The sequence below is a fragment of the Hydractinia symbiolongicarpus genome, chromosome 6 (assembly GCF_029227915.1).
Source record: "Hydractinia symbiolongicarpus strain clone_291-10 chromosome 6, HSymV2.1, whole genome shotgun sequence".
NCBI classification, from domain to species: Eukaryota; Metazoa; Cnidaria; class Hydrozoa; order Anthoathecata; family Hydractiniidae; genus Hydractinia; species Hydractinia symbiolongicarpus.
The window spans coordinates 14,557,183-14,579,936 of record NC_079880.1 but is presented as its reverse complement, the minus strand read 5'-3'; the positions used below and the strand labels follow the sequence as shown (position 1 = coordinate 14,579,936).

The window sequence follows — 22,754 nt, the reverse complement described above, 5'->3', positions numbered from 1 at the left end:
AAAGTTAAAAAGAAGTCCTTGGGACATGGACAACAGATATGCTACGTTTTGTGAACTGCAACGAAGGTGTCATAATAAAACTTTGTTTCCACAGTTTCAGAGTTTCTTTAACCTAATGGTAAGTTTGGTGCTTGTTTAAAACGAAACAGAATAGACCCATGTAAAAACTAAATTGCGTGATAAGTTTTTGTGTCTATGAATGTCACGTGTCTAGACAACTTAAAGAGCTCAAAGGATAATCGTTAGAAAAGAAATCAATTCACTGTGACAATAAAACAACTCACTGGTCATTATCACGAACATTATTTCCTAACCTCCCAAGCTGCCAGTTATCTTATGGAAAAACTAAGTAATAACGTTTGCCTGGAAATGTTTGACATTAGCTGAAACGTAACTGCAAAATACAAAGTTTACGCAGCGCAAGAAACTGAGTTTTCATTTTTAGGTTTACGCTAAAGTAATTTTTTTTTATTCCTACACATTTTGCATGGGATGGGAAAAAAAGGGAAATAAATAAGAACTCACAACAAATTAATTATTTAAAGAAAAATTTATTAACAATGCAGTACCACTGAGGACAACATGTTTTAGCTCAACAAATTTTTATGGTATCAGAGAAGATGAACAATGAAACTTAGTGGTATTTAGCATTCTTATTGTTTCTGTCCGCTGGGCGCAGGACGGGGAATATGTTCATTTATTCTTCTTTGGGTGTTAAAGCCGAAGGGGCTTTCGATGTTTACACATCAGCCATGGAATCGGATACCTGATATAAACAGAACACGAAATAATAGTAAAGTGACCTGATGCACGTCAAATTCGAATAAGATTCAAATATATTTTTTTTATTTATTTGCCTGGTGAAAGTAATTTATTGGTTTTGGTTTTATTTTGATAATGATAAATAATATACTTTGGTTTTTCGATTCCTGTATCATATCGTGGCAAACGAAATGAAGCCACATAAAGTCATCGAGGTGGTGGGTTCCAGAGTTTAGACATCAGGTGGTCGCGCGTTTGAGCTTAATATTATTATATGATTAACTGTCTGTCAAATGTCTAAATATATGCACTGAAAAAAGTTTCTTAAACAAAATTTTACTTAGCCAGCTATAGGCTAACTTGCTATTTTTTAAACACAGGCAAGGGAATAATAAGTTCAATTAATACATTATAACTAACAGCTTACATAATAATAAACACAATAAACGTAATTAGCTAGATAAAATTACTTGTATTTTTCTAAACAGAAGAAGTACAGCCCTAATGTGTTTTGGCTAATTGTATAATTTTTCAGAGGGGCTAGCTATACATAATATAATCAAGCCAAAGTCTGCCTTTCATTTTTTCAGCAAGATGTATGGCATTCACATACTGTTTTGGGGGGCATGCAAGTATGTGAATGCCACAAATTAGTGGTCAGCGTAGGTAAGTGCACCACTGAGCATCCACTATTCTCTTGGAATAGTTTTTAATAACAAATTTTAAATCTAGTTGTAGCTGTATTTTTTGTTGTGCAATTGACTGAATAGTTGTTTAGTTGATATATATATACATATATATATATACATAATAAACCCCTATTTAGGATATGTTCAATAATTACTTTATATCCTGTGAAAGGTCGGTCTTCATGTTTTCATGATTTTCTGTGATGATGAATTGTGGGTGGGTAGATGGTCATTATTCTTTATTCAAGTCTGTGCCATAACAGTAAACTGTAGAAATATATGAAAGAGGTAAAAGGTTTCTTTACTTTGTATGGGACAGGCAAAATCTGAATAAACTTTCTCAGTTTTCTTTAAGTTTTTTAAACTCAATTGGACACAAGGATGCTAGGAATAAATGAGGGGTGCAAGAAAAATTTTATGGATGTCAAGATTTTTAAAACATCTACAAGAGAATTATTACCCACCAATACCAGGGATACTGAGGTGTATAGACAGTCTTCGGGTGGCGCCGTAGATTAGTGGTTAGGGTGGCGCCGTAGATTAGTGGTTAGGGTGGCGCCATAGATTAGTGGTTATAGCTCTTGTACTCTGTGCGGGAGACCAGGTTCGATTCCTCTTGACCACGATTCAACATGGGCGAGTGAATGTTACCATAGCCCCGGGTTAACCCAAGCCATGTGAGGGAAATTGGGAAGATGGCACACTGTGGGCCGTTGGGTGTTGCCAGGAGTTGTCTAGTAGAGCGCGGGCCCTAATTGGGTCTGCGTAGCTCAAAATGAGCATTAAATACTCACAGACAGGGTATATTTCTCGATATTTGTGAGGCTACCCATGTAAAATATGCACATCTATCTATCTATCTATCTATCTATCTATCTATCTATCTAGTCTCCTGATGGATTGGATCTAAAAATAGTATATTTTACCATGACCTTCCCCACCACAAACTTTGTTTGCTAATATGCATTCAAAGAGTTGTTTATTTTCATCACCTACTCTACTTATCCAGATGTCAAGTTCATGCTACTAATAACAACATGACTAATAATTAAGACATATATATATGACATATATATATATGTCATATATATGACATATATATTATATTATGTGCAAGAATGAACACTCTCTAAAAGCTCATTTTGCATTTCACGAAGAGATTCAACATTATCACACTTTAAATCAGCAAGAATCTGCAAGTATAACTGGTGAAAATAAAAAATAAAAGTGAAGAAAATGTCAAAAATTAGGAAAATAAAGATTTAATATTGACTGGACACCCTGATTATGAAGTGTTGATTGATACCTTCTGATTCATAGATTTATTTCAGGTCCTAGCAATATCTTTATGCAAATAAATGGACTGAAAAAGACCTCATTTTTGCTTTTGTGCCTACTATGTTCTGTATATTAAAAAAGGTCTGTATAGATTAAACAGCACTGTATAGATTTTTTTATGTTTATTGTATTCCTCTTTAGAATATAAAATTAACAATAAACAGTCACAAAACAAACTTACCAAGATGTTGTGGTACGTTGTCAGCATTGCGTCTTATCTTTATCAAAAAGTCATGGTTTTTGTTAATCGTCAGGCTGCTATTGCTCCAAGATCTAGACGCCGAACAACTAATTCCGATTCAGCTTTCTCCGATGACGTGGATGCACCCATGCTAAGAAGGCCACGATATGGAAGAAGACTGAAGAAGAAAATGTCCTTTGCATCTGGAGTTGATGGAATTGGTCAAAGTATTGCTATTTTAACAAGTGGGGGTGATTCACAAGGTTAGAGATTTTAATTCTGTTTTAATAGAGCTTTCATATTCTGGCTAATAAGTTTTTACCTGTTTTTGTTTTGTCTTGTTTTTCAATTTTTTTATTAAACTGTTTCTTTATGGTGATCAGATTATTTGCCAAAAAATCATTTAATCTTAAACACATCTGTGTTTTGAAGATCTTATATAATAATACGGAGTGTATGTAATGGTCATAGTGGATATCGTCATTTTCTTTTGATGTCGCCAAAAAAAGTATGTCCCAAATGTTAAATTTTATAACGTTACGGCGTGACGTCATACAGTGCACTTAAAATTTTGAGGCCAAATAACTTGGAAACGAGTTGGTGACGTCAATGATTTTTCACCGTGTGGGTAACCAGGGACCACCTAGGACCAATTTGGGCAATTTTCTCAAACCTGGGTCCCCAAATCTGTTTTAGAATGGGCGGGTTGATGACATCGTCAAAAAACCTTTAAACCTTAATATCTCTGCAACCGTTTGTCAAAAGTACATGATTCTTTACATTTTCTTAATCAGTGTTTCAAGATCTATTCGATGAAAATTTTTGGTTTTGACGGGTCATTGATGATAATTTTTAGTTTTGACGGGTCATTGCTGACGTCAGCAAAATTTTTAAACCCTTATACTTCACTAACCGCTCATCAAAACCACACGATCATATACATGTTCTTGATCAGCAGTTTAAGCTTTACACAATGGAGGAAACATGAAAACAAGTTTCTCAATTTATTTATTTTGAATTTACACTGCTGACGTCAGCAAAAAATCTCAAACAACCTATCTTTCCATTGTCCTTCTGCCTAAGTGGATTACTCCACGGGCCTTATCGACTAGTAGTGTAATAATTAAAACAAAAGTGAGTGCATAAACATTTGCAATGTGTTAGATATTTTGTCAGACTTTTTAGAAATAAAACTGTAAAGATTGCACCATTTGTGCACCTGGAATTGTAGTCTTACTCTAGCAATAGCCAACAAAAGTAGACCACTCATCCTTCCATATTTTCATATAAATTTTCAATGTTGTTACGAAACATCGATTTCTTAGCAAAAGTATATAAGTTTGACATTAAGTAGAAATTTGACATGTAAGATTTGCAGTATAATTCCAAGGTTTAAAGAATGTGTGGTGAAACAGGCTATGTACATTGTACAATTTTTTGGATACAAAACCTTAAAATTATTAAGTAAGTAATGAGAAAAATTTAAGGTCTTTCTTAGATATTTCATCTAAACGGCTGACTCTTTCTCCCCTTAGACTGTAACTTTGTTCCATTACTGCCAGAGATACATAAAGGATTTTTATAAATGTTAAATTTTCTTAAATTGTCACTCAATTCAGACATTTATATTGGTGTATCTATGCTCACAAAACATTGTTTTCAAACTTGTGTATTGGTGCATCAAATCTGCTGCAGACACTCATATAAGATTAATGCAAACAAAATAATAAAATATATCACAAGGCAAGTAATTTATTTATTTTTTTATTTATTTATTTATTAACTTAGGTATGAATTCAGCTATCAGAGCAACAGTAAGATTGGCTTTACATGCTGGTGCGAAAACCTTTGTAGTATATTGGGTATGTAGATTATCTTATTTATTTGTATGCAATATTGTGCAAATCATCAGAATAGAATTGTCTGTTTTTTAAACTCAACTTTTGTCAAACTGTCCCACACTACTTCCTCTTCATATTAAAATGTTGAAATTTCTCCTAATTATCTAGGGTTATCAAGGTCTTGTTGATGGTGGAAAGAACATAAAAGAAATTTTCTGGGATGGTGTACATGGAATAATTCATCAAGTATGAGACCTTCAAACATTATTTTTCTCTTTTTCTTTGTGTGTCGATTTTATTTCTGTATTTGTTCATTATTATTTTTTTCAGGGAGGAACTGTGATAGGAAGTGCAAGGTGTACTGATTTTAGAGAACGGGCTGGTAGAAAGAAAGCTGCTTACAACCTTATCAAAAGAGGAATAACAAATCTTGTAAATGTTTCTTCTTGCGTTTTTTAGGTCTTCTTTATGACTGTTTCTTTTTCTTTGTTATCTAAAAGAAAATTTATTTTAAATTCACAGTTACCTGTATCCACTTAAAATTGCTGACTCAACATTTTGTTAAATCACTGCCATAACCTTGTGTTTGTTAACTATCTCTATTATGTCATAGTGTATAGTGGTTACACTATATGGTTATTAGGAAACGTTTTAAAAATTCTACAAAAAGATTACAACAATATGCTAGAATTAATATTTTTATTTATACTTTATATTTTTGCTAGGTTGTTATTGGTGGAGATGGCAGTTTGACAGGTGCGAGTTTGTTAAGCAGCGAATGGAAGTCACTAGTTGCAGAACTGAAAAATGAAGGTATTAAACATGTATATCCATCCACTTTTTTCCTCCTCTAGACAAGGTAATTGCTATGAAAAAGCAACAGCATTTTCTTCTTAACCTTTAAACAATAATGTTTGCTATGGTACTTTTACATCCACCTTTTACATCCATCTTTTAGATCCATCTTTTACATCTCTCTTGCTTGTAAATTTGCAATTTAATTACAGTAATTGTTCAATGGACACTATTTGACGAAATACTAAACTTTCTAAAGTAAATCTTTTATTTTAGAAAGTGTTGATTCAAGAATTTTTGTTTTTTATTCTCTTATTTTGTTATATATTTTGTTATTTTTTATTGTGTGACAGTCATTTGAAGTCTCTTCTTACAAAGTTTTATTTAAATTTAATAACATTTTTAGGAAAAGTAACAGAAGAACAAGCTATAGATCACTCATATTTGAGCTTAGTTGGAATGGTAGGTAAAATGTAATCATACTGATGGATGATCTGTCTATGTGATGAATTTCATATGTTTTGTTTTAATCTTAAGTCATAGTTTTTCAGTTAAAAAACTGCTTTTAAGATCTTATTTTTCTTAAGGGCCCTTCTTTTTTCATTTATTTATTTCAAGAAGTGTGTTTCCTTCTAATTTATAATTGCATGACTTTCTGTCAGACGTTTGCAATATCACAATTAATTTTTTGTTTAGGTTGGTAGTATTGATAATGACTTCTGCGGTACTGATATGACCATTGGGGCTGATTCAGCATTACATAGGTAAAGGTTTTGTTATTGTTTCTGATTGCAGGATGAAACACAGAATGTGTTTCACGAGAATTGAGTTTTCCAGGCTCTTTATAGGAAAATTTTAGCACACAAGGTTTTAGGTGTGCTTTTGGGTGTGGCATATTGGTTAAGAACCTCTTATAAAATATTCCATTTTACATTTGATTATTTGGATACTTTTCAGTGCTAATTTCTAAAGTTGTTTATTTGGCATGAAACTTACCAAGTCTTTCCAGGCCTGCACACCTTAATGAAAGCAAAATTATTAAGGTAACTGAATTTGCAGAATTTAAAAAAAAATAAGCTTAAAGTTGAGATTTATAAAATATTTGTGTAATTGCTCAGCATGTATATATATACTGTGACAAAAACCAAAAAAATGTACCATAATACACTAAAAAGCACAAAATATCAAGGTGAACTATAAACACATAGTTAAAGAACAAAAATTGCACACACCGCTTCCCAACATGATAGATATTTATATTGGTCATGTAAAATGTATAAAATTATTGTGTACATATAAAGAAGCAGTTAGCTCCATCCCTGTGCTGTTAAATAAGCTTGTCTTCAAAAAAGTGGGTAAGGGGAAATGGTCAGGAAAAAGCTCCTCACAGTACAATGAATACAATAAACATCAAGAATTACAGTTTTATAGAGTGTTATTTTATTTCTAGGGTGTTGGAAAGTGTGGATGCAATTGCAACAACTGCTCAAAGGTATATTCAACTAAACCAATTTTATTAAAATTTTCATGCTTTAAATAGTCAAATTAATATTTTGTTACTACTTTGTTTTAGCCATCAAAGAGCCTTTATTCTTGAAGTGATGGGTAGAAGATGTGGGTACGAAAAACAATAATTTTAGTTTATGTATTCAGTATATGTAAATACACAAACTTGTATCAGTAAGTGTATATGTGTTACCTATGAACATCTAAAAGACATTCTATAAATTTTATTCTATTTTTTGACAGGTATCTTGCTCTGATTGCTGGTATCAGTTGCAACGCAGATTGGGTGTGTATTTACTTATTTATTTATAAATCTAGATTCTAGGCATAGATACTTTCCATATTTAATTAATAATAGGTGAATTATAACAATCTTGGCAGTGATAATTATAGTGAAATTAATTATAGCATGATCTAATAAAAACAAGTCTTTTTCAAAAATTTTAGTTATGTAAAGTTTTGTCGTTGCTTGGTAGAGATCATTTTGTTGTTTTAAAAATAAAGTATTGCAACACATATAATTAATGTTTAGGTTTTTCTTCCTGAATGGCCATCAGAAGATGGATGGGAAGAAAATTTGTGTGATAATTTGAGAAAGGTATGTAATGAAAATGGTAGCGTTAAAAATGACTTTTAAGCCTAAATTTTTATTCACCAAAATTGTATTTATTTTTAAGCATTTCAAAAATTTTTACCATAAACCCTAAGAGTGAAATGTTGTGAATTGATAGAAGAAGATTTTATCAAATCTGTGAGGTTTTAGTTATAAAACATTTTTCAGAATTCCTTTTCTCTTAAACTGACCAAAAAAGCACCTGATGTAGGTTTGGTTTTCTTTATGTGTCCACAAAAATTTGTTTTCTTTTTTAAATACAAAAGAAATTTTAAGGTAATGAGTTCTTGTTATCTTTTTCATCTCAAAATTTTAAATATTAACAAAAAATAAAATTTTCTTTCTTGTCAGAATAACAGTCTTATTTACTTTTAGACACGAGAGACTGGGCGTGTCTCAACTATCATAATATTAGCAGAAGGAGCGCAGGATGTACATGGAAATCCAGTTACTGCTGCTCAAGTTAAAGAGGTTAGGACTTTTTTTTCACTTATCTAGTAAAAACTGATTTTATCCCTTTATGTGTGTACATTGCTTAGTACTTATAGTGTTATGCTCAATGTTGACTTGATCAACCGAGCGTCTTTTTTAGCTGTAGTAAAAAGCTGACCTCGCTCAAAACATAATTTTGTTTTCAGTACCAAATAATATAGTTTAATCTGGATTCTATTTAAACTAAATTATAGTATTTTTAATAAAAAAATGTTTAGCTTTTATCGAAGAAATTAAAATACGACACAAGAGTGACAGTGCTGGGACACGTGCAACGAGGTGGAACACCATCTGCATTTGACCGACTTTTGGTGAGATTTTTATTATAAGTTTTCACTCGCATAAACAAACATGTAGAAAGGTTATAAGTTGTACAAAGCTCAATGTCAGCCAAATACACAATGTATTAGTAAACAGAACTTGTTCGGATGCTCTGCTTTTAAGATCTAATGAACCCTCTTTTTACCAAATCACATTTTAGGCAAGTAGGCTTGGTGCTGAGGCAGCATTGTGTGTTTTGGAATCAGGCGAGCAAACAATTCCCACTGTTATGTGTTTAAATGGTCAACAAATTGTAAAGAAACCACTTCAATCCTGTGTCGACTCCGTAAGTATTTCGTTGAAATTGTCAGTTGTACATTCTCTATTGAAAGAGTTGCTTGTCTTGTAGTGGTTTGTCTGTTTTGTTTTTTAAAGAATTATTTTGGTTTGAAGGAAAAGGTGATTTTCAGTAAGTAATGTGTGTTTTTATCACCTGTTAGTGTATTGAAATAAAGACTGCATTTGATAATGGTGAATTTGAGAAGGTGGTTAAATTGAGAGGAAGGTATTTGCATTTTTTTACTTTCTTTTTTTCTCTTTATTTTTTAAGTATTGTTTTGGTTTGGTTTTGTATCAGAGATAAAACATTTAAAAAAATACATGTGATTACAAATACACTTTAAGTTCACATTGATTTAATTCATTTGGTTCTGAAAAATCCATTTTAGAAAAAAGTCTGACGAAGACCTTTTTAATAATAATCCTGGAAAAAGACCTTCTCTGAATCTCTGTCAATATTTTTTCTTTTTTCTGTTTAATGCTGATTCTGATTATTAAATGGGAGTTTCCTAAGTACTTACTCATGGTAGATTACAATTACTCCTTTATTTTCATACTCATATACTGGTTTGTAACCATTTGTCAAACACTGTCCTTGAATATTGCAAAATCGACCTGAAATTTATAGTTAATTGTGTGAAAAAATGCTGAAAAAAGTTCTTAACTGTTTTCGAAATTTAGTGGCTATCGTGTGAGTTAGCTCTCTAAGCATTTTTCAATTAATGATATATCTGTGCGAAACTGTACGCATACATCCTACCACCCTTTTTATCACAAAAAATGCTTTTCCGTCCCTCTTTGTTAAACTCTTTTTAATGATACATGCTAAAATGTACTTTACTTAACTCATTATTTTAGTACGTTTGAAAAGAATTTGATCATGTTTAAAGAATTGAAGCATGTCTCACCTCCACAGACACCCACCAATAAGGTAAAATATATTATAACAGATTGGTTAATTGGATGAGCTCTTCTTGTTAGAGTATTTTTAAGGAGATCTATTCAAGAGGGTGCTTATTTAATATACACAATAATATGCAATAAGATTAGAATTTATTGCGATATTTAAAAATTTCCAGAGAAAGAATTTAGACTCTATCTGAAGTACTGTATTTACTCCAGTAAGCACCTGGGGAACTTATTTAATTTAGGGACTTTGAGGAATGGTGGTCATTAGAAAGTGTTCAATTCAAAGGGAAAGCTTATTAATTATATTCAAAGAACATTGGAATAGTTGTGATATTTTTAAGTGGGTAATACATTATCTATTTTGTCAAATTCAATTTGTCGAATTGGAACTTTGTGTTCAAAAATAACAGAGATAAATGATCCATTTTCTCAAATTAGATATATGTAATTGCCAAATTTGATCGTGTAACACACCATTCAACTTGCTAAATTTGATCGTGTAACACACCATTCAACTTGCTAAATTTGATCGTGTAACACACCATTCAACTGCTAAATTTGATCGTGTAACACACTATTCAACTTGCTAAATTTGATCGTGTAACACACCATTCAACTTGCTAAATTTGATCGTGTAACACACCATTCAACTTGCTAAATTTGATCGTGTAACACACTATTCAACTTGCTAAATTTGATCGTGTAACACACCATTCAACTTGCTAAATTTGATCGTGTAACACACCATTCAACTTGCTAAATTTGATCGTGTAACACACTAATCAACTTGCTAAATTTGATCGTGTAACACACTAATCAACTTGCTAAATTTGATCGTGTAACACACTAATCAACTTGCTAAATTTGATCGTGTAACACACTAATCAACTTGCTAAATTTGATTGTGTAACACACCATTCAACTTGCTAAATTTGATCGTGTAACACACTATTCAACTTGCTAAATTTGATCGTGTAACACACTATTCAACTTGCTAAATTTGATCGTGTAACACACCATTCAACTTGCTAAATTTGATCGTGTAACACACTAATCAACTTGCTAAATTTGATCGTGTAACACACTATTCAACTTGCTAAATTTGATCGTGTAACACACCATTCAACTTGCTAAATTTGATCGTGTAACACACCATTCAACTTGCTAAATTTGATCGTGTAACACACCATTCAACTGCTAAATTTGATCGTGTAACACACTATTCAACTTGCTAAATTTGATTGTGTAACACACTATTCAACTTGCTAAATTTGATCGTGTAACACACTATTCAACTGCTAAATTTGATCGTGTAACACACCATTCAACTGCTAAATTTGATCGTGTAACACACCATTCAACTTGCTAAATTTGATCGTGTAACACACTAATCAACTTGCTAAATTTGATCGTGTAACACACCATTCAACTTGCTAAATTTGATCGTGTAACACACTATTCAACTTGCTAAATTTGATCGTGTAACACACTATTCAACTTGCTAAATTTGATCGTGTAACACACTATTCAACTTGCTAAATTTGATCGTGTAACACACTAATCAACTTGCTAAATTTGATCGTGTAACACACTATTCAACTTGCTAAATTTGATCGTGTAACACACCATTCAACTTGCTAAATTTGATCGTGTAACACACCATTCAACTTGCTAAATTTGATCGTGTAACACACCATTCAACTGCTAAATTTGATCGTGTAACACACTATTCAACTTGCTAAATTTGATTGTGTAACACACTATTCAACTTGCTAAATTTGATCGTGTAACACACTAATCAACTTGCAAAATTTGATCGTGTAACACACCATTCAACTTGCTAAATTTGATCGTGTAACACACCATTCAACTGCTAAATTTGATTGTGTAACACACTATTCAACTTGCTAAATTTGATCGTGTAACACACTATTCAACTTGTTAAATTTGATCGTGTAACACACTCTTCAACTTGCTAAATTTGATCGTGTAACACACCATTCAACTTGCTAAATTTGATCGTGTAACACACCATTCAACTGCTAAATTTGATTGTGTAACACACTATTCAACTTGCTAAATTTGATCGTGTAACACACTATTCAACTGCTAAATTTGATCGTGTAACACACCATTCAACTGCTAAATTTGATCGTGTAACACACCATTCAACTTGCTAAATTTGATCGTGTAACACACTAATCAACTTGCTAAATTTGATCGTGTAACACACCATTCAACTTGCTAAATTTGATCGTGTAACACACTATTCAACTTGCTAAATTTGATCGTGTAACACACTATTCAACTTGCTAAATTTGATCGTGTAACACACTATTCAACTTGCTAAATTTGATCGTGTAACACACTAATCAACTTGCTAAATTTGATCGTGTAACACACTATTCAACTTGCTAAATTTGATCGTGTAACACACCATTCAACTTGCTAAATTTGATCGTGTAACACACCATTCAACTTGCTAAATTTGATCGTGTAACACACCATTCAACTGCTAAATTTGATCGTGTAACACACTATTCAACTTGCTAAATTTGATTGTGTAACACACTATTCAACTTGCTAAATTTGATCGTGTAACACACTAATCAACTTGCAAAATTTGATCGTGTAACACACCATTCAACTTGCTAAATTTGATCGTGTAACACACCATTCAACTGCTAAATTTGATTGTGTAACACACTATTCAACTTGCTAAATTTGATCGTGTAACACACTATTCAACTTGTTAAATTTGATCGTGTAACACACTCTTCAACTTGCTAAATTTGATCGTGTAACACACCATTCAACTTGCTAAATTTGATCGTGTAACACACCATTCAACTGCTAAATTTGATTGTGTAACACACTATTCAACTTGCTAAATTTGATCGTGTAACACACTATTCAACTTGCTAAATTTGATCGTGTAACACACTATTCAACTTGCTAAATTTGATCGTGTAACACACTAATCAACTTGCTAAATTTGATCGTGTAACACACTATTCAACTTGCTAAATTTGATCGTGTAACACACCATTCAACTTGCTAAATTTGATCGTGTAACACACCATTCAACTTGCTAAATTTGATCGTGTAACACACCATTCAACTGCTAAATTTGATCGTGTAACACACTATTCAACTTGCTAAATTTGATTGTGTAACACACTATTCAACTTGCTAAATTTGATCGTGTAACACACTATTCAACTTGCTAAATTTGATCGTGTAACACACCATTCAACTTGCTAAATTTGATCGTGTAACACACTCTTCAACTTGCTAAATTTGATCGTGTAACACACTAATCAACTTGCTAAATTTGATCGTGTAACACACTCTTCAACTTGCTAAATTTGATCGTGTAACACACTAATCAACTTGCTAAATTTGATCGTGTAACACACTAATCAACTTGCTAAATTTGATCGTGTAACACACTATTCAACTTGCTAAATTTGATCGTGTAACACACCATTCAACTTGCTAAATTTGATCGTGTAACACACCATTCAACTTGCTAAATTTGATCGTGTAACACACCATTCAACTGCTAAATTTGATCGTGTAACACACTATTCAACTTGCTAAATTTGATTGTGTAACACACTATTCAACTTGCTAAATTTGATCGTGTAACACACTATTCAACTGCTAAATTTGATCGTGTAACACACCATTCAACTGCTAAATTTGATCGTGTAACACACCATTCAACTTGCTAAATTTGATCGTGTAACACACTAATCAACTTGCTAAATTTGATCGTGTAACACACCATTCAACTTGCTAAATTTGATCGTGTAACACACTATTCAACTTGCTAAATTTGATCGTGTAACACACTATTCAACTTGCTAAATTTGATCGTGTAACACACTATTCAACTTGCTAAATTTGATCGTGTAACACACTATTCAACTTGCTAAATTTGATCGTGTAACACACTAATCAACTTGCTAAATTTGATCGTGTAACACACTATTCAACTTGCTAAATTTGATCGTGTAACACACCATTCAACTTGCTAAATTTGATCGTGTAACACACCATTCAACTTGCTAAATTTGATCGTGTAACACACCATTCAACTGCTAAATTTGATCGTGTAACACACTATTCAACTTGCTAAATTTGATTGTGTAACACACTATTCAACTTGCTAAATTTGATCGTGTAACACACTAATCAACTTGCAAAATTTGATCGTGTAACACACCATTCAACTTGCTAAATTTGATCGTGTAACACACCATTCAACTGCTAAATTTGATTGTGTAACACACTATTCAACTTGCTAAATTTGATCGTGTAACACACTATTCAACTTGTTAAATTTGATCGTGTAACACACTCTTCAACTTGCTAAATTTGATCGTGTAACACACCATTCAACTTGCTAAATTTGATCGTGTAACACACCATTCAACTGCTAAATTTGATTGTGTAACACACTATTCAACTTGCTAAATTTGATCGTGTAACACACTATTCAACTTGCTAAATTTGATCGTGTAACACACTATTCAACTTGCTAAATTTGATCGTGTAACACACTAATCAACTTGCTAAATTTGATCGTGTAACACACTATTCAACTTGCTAAATTTGATCGTGTAACACACCATTCAACTTGCTAAATTTGATCGTGTAACACACCATTCAACTTGCTAAATTTGATCGTGTAACACACCATTCAACTGCTAAATTTGATCGTGTAACACACTATTCAACTTGCTAAATTTGATTGTGTAACACACTATTCAACTTGCTAAATTTGATCGTGTAACACACTATTCAACTTGCTAAATTTGATCGTGTAACACACCATTCAACTTGCTAAATTTGATCGTGTAACACACTCTTCAACTTGCTAAATTTGATCGTGTAACACACTAATCAACTTGCTAAATTTGATCGTGTAACACACTCTTCAACTTGCTAAATTTGATCGTGTAACACACTAATCAACTTGCTAAATTTGATCGTGTAACACACTAATCAACTTGCTAAATTTGATCGTGTAACACACTAATCAACTTGCTAAATTTGATCGTGTAACACACTAATCAACTTGCTAAATTTGATCGTGTAACACACTATTCAACTTGCTAAATTTGATCGTGTAACACACCATTCAACTGCTAAATTTGATCGTGTAACACACCATTCAACTTGCTAAATTTGATCGTGTAACACACCATTTAACTTGCTAAATTCGATATTTTTTACAAAGAGTGTCATTGATTGCAAATTTTTTTAAAACCTTTTTTTTGACAAATCTGAAAGTTGAACATTAAAACAAAATGATACACAGTCAAAACTGTCTAACTCAACCACTTGGATTCGGCAAAATGGATTTGACAAAATGGATTCAACAAAATGAATTTGACAAAATGGACTCAACAAAAGGAATTTGACAAAGTGGATTCAACAAAATAAATTCGACAAAATGGATTCAACAAAAAAGATTCGAAAAAATGAATTTGACAAAATGAATTAGACAAAATGGATTTGACAAGTGGGGTTGACGAAATGGATTTGACAAAATGGATTTGACAAAATGAATTTGACAAAAAGGATTCGACAAAATGCATTTGACAAAATGGCTTTAGTTGAATTAAAAATGAAAAGAGAAAAATATAAATAGTTTAATTTAGAAATTTTAAGGTTGTATAAAAAGCCTTGTAGGACATCATTAATTGAAAAACAAAACAGTCCATAAAAATAAATTTGGTTGTATTTTCTTACGTTTATTTAATAATTTCTACATAAGTGCATCCTACCAGCATCGTTTTATTTAATGAATGCCTTTTTAAAATAAGGAGGGGTTCATTTACTGCCCTGTCGATGTAGCAGTATGTACATTATAGTCCATTTTTTGTATAAATACTTAATTTTTTTGCTTTCAGGGTTATAAATTAGCTGTTATGACAATAGGTGCACCTGCTGGTGGCATGAATGCGGCTGTTCGGTCATTTGTACGTATTGCATTGTACAATGGACATTCAGTGTTAGGAGTTACAGATAGTTTTGATGGTCTTATGAACAACAAGGTATTTGATGTGTTTTTGGTTATTGCTATTGTTTTTTTGTCTTAATGATTATCCCTCTCGCTTGTTGTTCCAAAAGATTTTCACTTTATCTCTTTTTTCACGCCACACGCAGAACAAAACAAAGCAACGTATTGTCTCTCTTGCTTATTGTTCCGAAAGATTTTCACTTTTATTATCATTTTTATTTAGTTTCGATATCTTACTTGGTCAGAGGTAGAACAATGGACTGGACAAGGTGGTTCAAATCTTGGCGTTTCAAGGTAAAACCAAACATTTTTATAAAGTAAATATGCACTGTTAGCTATATAAAGATCACCAATTTACAGCTCATTGTAAACGTTGTAAGCTCAATTACTAGGACAGATTTTTCCTAGTAAAACATGACACTTGCCTCTGCCGATCTAGATAAAACTTCTTTTTCCCACTTTGTGAACATTTTTGTATTGTTGGAACATTCTTTTTTCATGCTTTAACAGAGTTATCAGTTTATCACCATCCTTATTTTTAGTATAAATAAAAGATTATTAGTGTCGTTCCTAAGAATTCAAACAATCACAAAACTTGACTGTTGCATGATATCAGTCTTTAAACATTTCAATGAGTGGGAAAAAACATTAAAATCAAGTAAACTTGTATTCTAAAATCAGGATACATGCTAGAATCAGGATACATGCTAGAATCAGGGTATATGCTAGAATCAGGATATATGCCAAAATCGGGATATATGCTAGGATCAGGGTATATGCTAAAATCAGGGTAGTATCGGAACTAAAGGCAATTTCTGTGTAGAACCATTGTGTAAGTTTTTCAGCTGCTGTTTTATTTACTAGGACACTACCTGAAAAACATCTTGACAAAATAGCAGAACGTCTGAAAGAGCATGGTATTCAATCTTTGCTGATTATTGGTGGTTTTGAGGTATTATTTCTATTAATTATTTTATTTATTTATTTTTATTTAGTAGGGTGAATAATTTTTCTAATTTTTTCCGAGTTAGAAATACTCCAAACCTCAATTTTTCTCTTTTTTTTTCATTAGTTGTTGCATTGGTAATATTAAAACTTAACAATTCATGAAAATTTGTTTTTTTTAAATTTGACAACCAGAAGTTCCCTTTTATTCGAAGGATCAATGTTGGACATTTGAGTAACTTTCTGTTTTTAGGGTCAATGATGTCTGACATTTGATAATAGTGACAAGGAAAGTCACTTAGGTTCTTGCTATGATTATATTTATTTTCCACAGGCTTTTGACAGTTTGGTGCAGCTTACTCAAGCTCGCAAAAAGTACGATGAATTCTGTATACCCATGGTTGTAATACCAGCCACGATGAGTAATAATGTTCCAGGCTCCTGGTTTTCACTTGGTGCTGACACAGCTTTAAATGTTATTGTAGAGGTGTGAACTTTGTTGTATTTCTACATAGTTTTCAATGACCAAACATTATTAAGCGGATACCGAATGGTTTGATGTTGTGCTATGAGCTTCCGATGTTTGTACCCCTTTACCATGCTTCTTATGATACTATTTTAGTAATGGCTTCCAAAACCAGTTAATGTGGCTCCACAAAATTTTTTATTTTAAATCATTTGATTTTTTTATACTAACCATTTTTTTGTCAGTCAGGGAAAACAGTTCAACAGTAGCAAAAGTTGGTTGCGTTTCTTTAGTCAGGAACAATTCTTGCAATTTCGAACGTTTTATAATTAACAAATCTATGAAGCTTGAATGAAAGGGTAATTATATTTTACGAGGACATATTTCCATATTCCAGGTTTTCCTGTATGTTGTTGGTGACGAATGTATATAAATATAGTATGAACGTTAGATTTTTACTATTTTATCCTATTTATGTGTTGAGATAATTTTGATATCTTTTTACAGAGTTGTGACCGCCTTCGTATGTCTGCAAGCAGTTCTCAAAGTCGAGTCTTTATCGTGGAAACAATGGGTGGTAGATGTGGTTACTTAGCTACCATGGCTGCGATAGCTGGTGGCGCGGATTCAGCATATACATTTGAAGACAAATTTACGTTGGCCGACCTAAAGGTAGGAGTGTTTTTATACGTATATCAGGGAGTTTTTTTATTTTATATTTACAATTTGTACTTCTTGCGTTTGATGCGGCAGGTGTAAAACAGGGGACTTGAATTGTTATTATTAATGGTTGAAAAATGATGTCGATTGTATGAAATCCAAAATACACGCAACATAAAAGAGTAGTTTTTGAATTAATGAAAACATTATATTATTACTTTTTAAACCTTTTTCGTTACTAAATACTAAATATAACTGGATTTTCGAAAAAATACCATCTTCCATCATCGCTAAATTAAGTCCACGCCAAACGAAAAACTTTTAAATCGCTAAAATTATCTCTGGTCGCAATATTTTCTCCTCTTAACCCTGCTCGTTTCAGAGAGGCGGATTCTGCCCCTGCCAGGTTTCATTAGCTCTATTTTGTTATGCTGTATGGTTATATACTTACTTTGTAGATTTATCTATTAGACACCTGCATACTAAATGTTTAGGTCCCATACTTCTCAGAACCTTAGATAATGGCCATAACTGGAAACTATCTCTTAAATTTCTATGAAATCCATATAATACATATTAACATATTTTCGTTAGGATTATCTAAAGAAGTTGAAACACACAACTTTAGGGGAGAATCATTTCGGACGTGTCATTAATCCGATTGCCCAATTTTTTGAAAATTTTAGGGCAATTCTTGGCATTGTTACATGTAAAAACCTAAAAAAATAATAACTCTTAAAAAATTCAAAAGGAATGTTAAAATTCGTTCTAAATTTAAAGTTTAAGTAGTAGTTTTTTAAAATATAAAGTAATAGATTTTTAAGCAGATAGTGGTATTTTGGCTGAATCCGCCCCCTGTCATAATGTGTTGGAAAACCGTGGGCCGAATATGGTCAAGGTGAACATGAAGTCGTTTAACTTTTTTTTTGTTTTAGGACAACATAACTCATTTAATACACAAGTTCAAGTACAGTAATTTTGGCAGTGGATTGATATTACGGTATGACAATATTCTTCTCAAAGATAATGATCTTGTGATGACTAGTAACAAATTCATCGAATGGATCGTTGGATTGCTCTTAATTTTTTGTTATTATTTGACAGAACGGAACACTGTAATGAAAATTATTCTACGGACTTCATATCCCGCGTGTATTCCGAAGAAGGAAAGGGAATCTTTGAGACAAGAACTAATGTTTTGGGACATGTGCAACAGGTGTGTGGGTCTTTTTTATTTACAAAATACTCGGTTTTGCAGTCCAGGATGTTATATTTACACGGAAAGTAAATTTTGTGTTTAAATTTTTGTAAATGGCGGTCCTTAATCAACTTTATTTTGTATAGGGCGGCACTCCATCACCTTTTGATCGTTTGTGCGGAACACGTCAGGGCGTGAAATCCTTTAATTTTCTGCTACAGAAAATGGACGCCTGTAAAGATGAATTTGGTATGTCTTTTGTTGTTCGTGGTCACACTGCAATTCGTTCGCGGTCACACTGTGCAATTCAATATAGCGCGTGTCTTTCTCGTTTATAACCTTTCGTAGATTTTCAAAATGTTCTACAAAAGAACTTAAAAGTATTTTAAAATTAAAATTAATTTTCAGGAATGTGGCAAGTTCTGATATTTCGCAAAAAAAATTGGATAAAAATTTTATTTTCTTAACTATACCTTTTTTCAAGGTTGTTTATGTAGGGGAGGCATAACATGAAAGACTGATGAAGTTAAAATTCACAAATATATGATAAGCTTTTCTACGTGAATGAGAAAAAAAGATATAGTGTATATCATTTTTTAAAAAGGAAAGAAATATCCAAATCCGAGAACTAATTATCGCAAATAGCGAGTTCCGCAATAAATTTCGCAGGAACTAATCGCAAATAGCGAGTTTCGCAATAAATTTCGCGAGAACTAATTATCGCAAATAGCGAGTTCCGCAATAAATTTCACAGGAACTAATTATCGCAAATAGCGAGTTTCGCAATAAATATTCGCAGGAACTAATTTCGCGAAATTACATGATACCGATTAAAAAATTATTCCATACGAAAACGACTAGAATGGTTTGTTACATTATTTTTTAAGAAACTAAAATTTAGTTTAGTTGTCTTCACAAGTTTTTTTTTAAATGTTTAAAAATTATAGTAGGCTATTTATTCTCGGGAGTATCGCTTAATTTCTTATATTTGATAGATTTAAATTAATTTAAAGAGTAATCTCTATTTTTTATACCGTGTAGGTTTGGTGAAAACAGAAGATCCCAATTCATCCTGTGTGTTGGGACACATTAAAAATTCTTCCACGTTTACTCCAGTATTAGATCTGTTAGAAAATACAGATTTCAAGTAAGTATGTGTAACCATGCTACCCAACTTTGATCTGTTTGATTGTGTTCGTCAGTAGAGGGCTGGGCATCAACACAATTTTGCCTAAGCACACTAAAAGAGTGTTGAAAAATTGATATATGTTGCTTCTAAGAAGACTCTTGGTGTTTACGATATAAGGACTTTTATGCAAAGCACAGGAATTGTGAAGCTAGCATTTTGATGTAAGACTTTTCTTTGCCATTTTGTGCTGGAAATAGACAATTAATAAGAATCAATAATCACATCAGCGCATGCGTAATGTACGCTTTATTTTTTACTCGCTATCAATGTGTTTATATGATTATTTTTTGGTCATTTTCTGGTTATTCAAGATCTTCGTAGAATGTCAAAATGTTTCAATCATGACATGCTCTAATAATAAAAACTTTTGTCCGCCATAATTTTGTGCAGTTAATTATGGCGCATTCTCTTCTTTTTTTTAGAAATCGTGTGCCAAGATGTTATTGGTGGACGAGTAACATAAAACCTCTTCTCAAAGTGCTGGCGCATTACGAAGTCATGTATTATCGTGAGACTGACCGCGGTGATGTTGGTTCCTTCTCATCGTGATACTGACCGCGGTGATGGTGGTTCCTTCTCATCGTGAGACTAGTCGCGGGGGTGATGTTTGCGGTAATCTTTCTAGGAAGTAATATATAGAAGTATTTTAGGTTAGCTAGATTTAGCGCAACACAGGATAGGCGTAAATGTTATATTCAATAAAAGTTAATAATAAAAATTCATTGCGATGGATCAACCATTGATGATTGTGTTCAAGGTCATAATAAGGAACGTCCCCTCTAAAACGTCTAGATTTAGCACCCCATTCCCCCTCTATTCGTGTCATTCTGTATGACACAAACTGAGCAGTTAGAAGAGTAGTAAACTATGGCATGTATCCTACGTAATCATATGGGATGCATTACCCCAATCATAATTAAAGGTATATATTGAATGTAAATTGTGCCATACACTTCCCCAATCCTAAAACATAAATTGATTACCGCCACACTCCCCCTCCCTCCCTCGCTCGGGACGTTAATTATGTATGACCCCTCCAGAAAAAATTCGCTTAAATATGTAACAACGCACTACTATCGCAAGTTAAATTGAGTTTCTATTTTATTGCATGTTCTTGAAAACACTGACGCAATCAAATGCTGTAATAAAAAGTGTCATGTGATAAGAATGTTTTAGGACGAAACAGACCCTTTCTTGTTGTTTTGTTGTTTCAGCGGTTATCTATTTCTAAGGACTTCTCCGTTGGTGTTATTTTTTAGTTGGCGCGAATTTTAAATTAACTTCAGTCATATTTATTGCACGCCTTTAAAGTTTTATATTTTATTATACATGAAGTGTTAATGTTCCTATTTTTTGTTTGTTTGCATGTTATTGATCATCAAAGAACATGGCTGAACTAAAAAAAATCTTTTGCCGTATTTCCATCCATTTTCGTTTTTTAAGCAACCATTTTGTTAAAGTTGTGCTAAAAATCTCGAGTTTAGAAGAAGCAACAAATGAAATTAACAGACATTGATTTTTGCATTAGTTTCTTATCGTGTGGTTAATGATTTATACTCATTTATGGAAGAATTTCTTTTTCTGATTTGAGCCGAATAATTATGTTTTCTGAATGGTAGGTAAGGATTGGTTAAGTGCCGTTTCAGCAATTTTTTTTTACGAGCTTTGAAACTTTGTGAACTAGTAACTTTGCACCAGATGTAAAGTTACATTGCTTTAAAAAACATGCACGCTCAATATTTACTATATATAATTAGCTAGCAATTATTTAATTTTGTATTAGTCATGTTTTGATTGTAACATTTAATTTGATTTACAATTTCTGTTGTTTTTTGGAATTTCGCATTCATTGAGAAAACATTTCCAACCTCTAGTTTAGGCACCGAGGTTAAAAATATCGAAAGTTTTGTTGCTTTTTTGTACCTAAAATAAAGTTGTTTTAAGGTCGCTAGTTTATCGATAGAGCACTCGCTTTAAGCTCCCAGTTCCAAACCAGTCAATCTCCAAACACTCATTTAAGAAAATCTTTTTTTTTGTCTGATTTGCATATATAAGAAGTGCTAAGATTAAGTGAAAAGCGGGTAAACAATCTACTTTTATGAAAATCCGATCGCCATCTCGTCAAGCGGCAAAAGTTATTACTTTGCTCGTCGGTAAAGTGGCTGAAATTCTAATAGGGGACTAAGAGAATTCATCTGTAATTATTAACGTTGCTAAAACTTTAAGTTTTGACGTTGGGCTTGTCGCTTCACGGGGGTATATCGTCTATGTAATGTAACGTCTATGTAGATCGCTTTTATTTTTTTATTTTATATCAGTAGCGTACCCCGGATTAAATCCGAAATAGTAAACCATTTCTATATGGCGAAGGAAAAGTGACTGAATTTTTTGATTTTTACAACGTAGATGCGAATGTTGTTGTTCTTGTTCAATACTGTAAATGTTATGATCGTTTTGAGATTAACGTATTTGAGGGTGGTAGGTGAACAGAATTCAAGACAAGCAGGAATAAAATGACGATCAAAACATAGGTGCT

At 32.4% G+C, this 22,754-nt stretch overlaps 1 protein-coding gene across 1 annotated transcript; it reads left to right on the top strand.

Annotated features, from left to right (window-relative positions):
* The first annotated feature begins 2,608 nt into the window (after positions 1 to 2,608).
* Positions 2,609 to 22,037, top strand: LOC130647128 (ATP-dependent 6-phosphofructokinase, muscle type-like). Its single transcript, XM_057452875.1, has 26 exons — positions 2,609 to 3,233; positions 4,759 to 4,832; positions 4,980 to 5,057; positions 5,142 to 5,243; positions 5,537 to 5,624; positions 6,013 to 6,068; positions 6,303 to 6,370; positions 7,057 to 7,098; positions 7,180 to 7,224; positions 7,356 to 7,398; positions 7,645 to 7,710; positions 8,101 to 8,196; positions 8,436 to 8,528; positions 8,699 to 8,824; positions 8,979 to 9,043; positions 9,676 to 9,748; positions 15,651 to 15,794; positions 15,984 to 16,054; positions 16,625 to 16,712; positions 17,040 to 17,192; positions 17,679 to 17,843; positions 18,767 to 18,831; positions 18,936 to 19,047; positions 19,176 to 19,278; positions 20,071 to 20,176; positions 20,641 to 22,037. Exons 1-26 carry the CDS (start codon positions 2,975 to 2,977, stop codon positions 20,765 to 20,767), a joined length of 2,508 nt encoding a protein of 835 aa, XP_057308858.1. The 5' UTR covers positions 2,609 to 2,974; the 3' UTR covers positions 20,768 to 22,037.
* Positions 22,038 to 22,754: the final 717 nt, after the last annotated feature.